This window comes from Triticum urartu, chromosome 5 (genome assembly GCF_003073215.2).
Source record: "Triticum urartu cultivar G1812 chromosome 5, Tu2.1, whole genome shotgun sequence".
NCBI lineage: Eukaryota > Viridiplantae > Streptophyta > Magnoliopsida > Poales > Poaceae > Triticum > Triticum urartu.
The window spans coordinates 517503108-517505197 of record NC_053026.1 but is presented as its reverse complement, the minus strand read 5'-3'; the positions used below and the strand labels follow the sequence as shown (position 1 = coordinate 517505197).

The window sequence follows — 2090 nt, the reverse complement described above, 5'->3', positions numbered from 1 at the left end:
TCTCTCTCTGGCCTGTGTGGACCTGCTTGGCCTCTCCATGGAGGAAGCAAAGGACACCTTTGTTACTGAACCACACGGCAAAGCCATCGAAACCTCAGGTGAAAAAAGTGGTATACTTGCACCGCAAATATACCAAGCGTGGCCTTCCTCTCCTCCCTCTCGTCTGATCATACGCCTTGCCTTGGAGGCATGCAGCATCTTGCATTGCATGGACGGTGACTTGTCCCTGCACCGCAAGTCTCCTGCCTGTTGATCTTGCAACCGGAATGCAACTTGCTTCCTCTGTCCAGCTCGTATAAGTAGGGGCAGTGCGAGGCCATGGTCCTCCAAGCTTTTGCGAGTTGCTTCTTTCTCCTGTCCGCGTAGTTCGACGGCAGCGAGTTGCCGGAGACAGACAGAGAGAAGCAGCGGTTCACCCCGTTGACTGGCATGGCGACGGCGGCCAAGGATGCGGCGTCCGCGGCGGAGAAGAAGGGGGCGGCGGTGGCGGTGACGCAGATGAAGCTGCTGGTGGACAGGCGGTCGCGGCGGGTGCTGTACGCGGAGGCGCGCAAGGACGCCGTCGACTTCCTCGTCGGCCTCCTCCGCGTGCCCGCGGGCCTCGCCGCGCGCGTCATCGCCAAGCACGCCGCTGGCGCTGCAGATGGCGCCGGCGACGTTCACGCCGACGAAGCGCACGCCGCGCCGGGCTCCCTGGGCACGCTCTACGCCGGGGCCAAGGCACTGGGCGACGAGTTCTTCGTCGCCGCCGCGCCCGACCGCGACGCGGTCCTCTGCCCGGCGATCCCCTCGGCCGCGCTCGCGCTGCTGCTCGAGGGCGAGCCGGCTGCGGCGGCGGCCGCCACCCCGCCGCCCGCCACGCCCGCCCCGCCGAAGCGGTACTTCCGGTGCGCGGGCCCGTACGGGACGTCGTGCCGCGGGAACCCGACGTGCGTGACGGACGTGGCCGGCCTGCCGTGCCCGGTGTGCCGGCAGCCGATGACGGTGGAGATGCGGTGGAGCCCCGGGGACGCGCACGGCAAGCTGGCGCAGGCGGCGGCCCAGGAGGCGGCGGCGGCGGCGGCGGCGTCTGCAGGAGCAGGAGGGTACGTGAAGGAGGTGGTGAGCTACCTGGTGATGGACGACCTCACGGTGGAGCCCATGTCCACCATCTCCGCCATCATGCTGCTCAAGAAGTTCAAGGTCGCCGACTGCTCCGCCCTGGAGGAGCTCACCGTCGATCTCGGCCACAAGGAGGCCGTGCTTCTGCTCAAGGCCGCGCTCGAGTCCAAGACGGCGCTCACCGACGTCTTCTGCGGCGGCGTCTCCATTGACAGGCTCGAGTGAGAGCAAACGAGCGAGGGGCCGAGCACCATGAAAGCGCAACTGAGAGGCCGAGGAGATGGTATAATACATAACCATACATACCGAATTGTACATGCAGCATGTTTAAACGTAGCACACGTATCAATCTTATGCTAATATTGTACTGTAAATAAAAAAAGCTTCATCTCTGAATACAAGCACATGCACAGCGAGCGAGTGCTTTTGTGGAAATTTGACTGCGTCAGCAGATGGCCTCAAAAGACTAACCAAAAGTTCTGGATGTTTCTAGAATTTGTTATTTGTTGTTATTTTTCATTTGCTTCTCCCGCGATGGGCACGTGGGCCCTTTAGAATTGTTTTTTCGAATGTTCACCGGAGGGGAGTTTTCCCCATATGAATTGTATTCATTTTTGCCTACAGACTTTACAGCCTAACACAAGGGTTCAAGTGAACCAGAAAAATAGGGGGCACACAAGGAAGAGATAAAGCGAAAAATACATACCGATAACACATGACGATGGGGGACACAACACAACAAAGGGCACCCCGGCCCCCGGGCCCTTTAGAATTTGATATTAAGGACTTGACTTTTTAGGATCCAATATCACTTGAGTCTTAGGTATTGCCCATGTTATCAAAAGGGGCCTTTGAACCTAGGGAGGAGATCTTTTCTCAAGTGCTCAGACTCAAATCTTCAAAATTTCATATGAACCCAGGGAGGAATAATCAACCTGAGGTACGAAACATCTCAACGTGTCTCAACATAGTTTCAAAGAGATATATAT

General features: G+C 58.2%; 1 protein-coding gene across 1 annotated transcript; it reads left to right on the top strand.

Moving 5' to 3' along the window:
- Nucleotides 1-262: 262 nt before the first annotated feature.
- On the top strand, nucleotides 263-1536 carry LOC125556525. Its single transcript, XM_048719242.1, has one exon. The coding sequence runs from the start codon at nucleotides 430-432 to the stop codon at nucleotides 1324-1326; it is 897 nt and encodes a 298-aa protein (XP_048575199.1). The 5' UTR covers nucleotides 263-429; the 3' UTR covers nucleotides 1327-1536.
- Nucleotides 1537-2090: the final 554 nt, after the last annotated feature.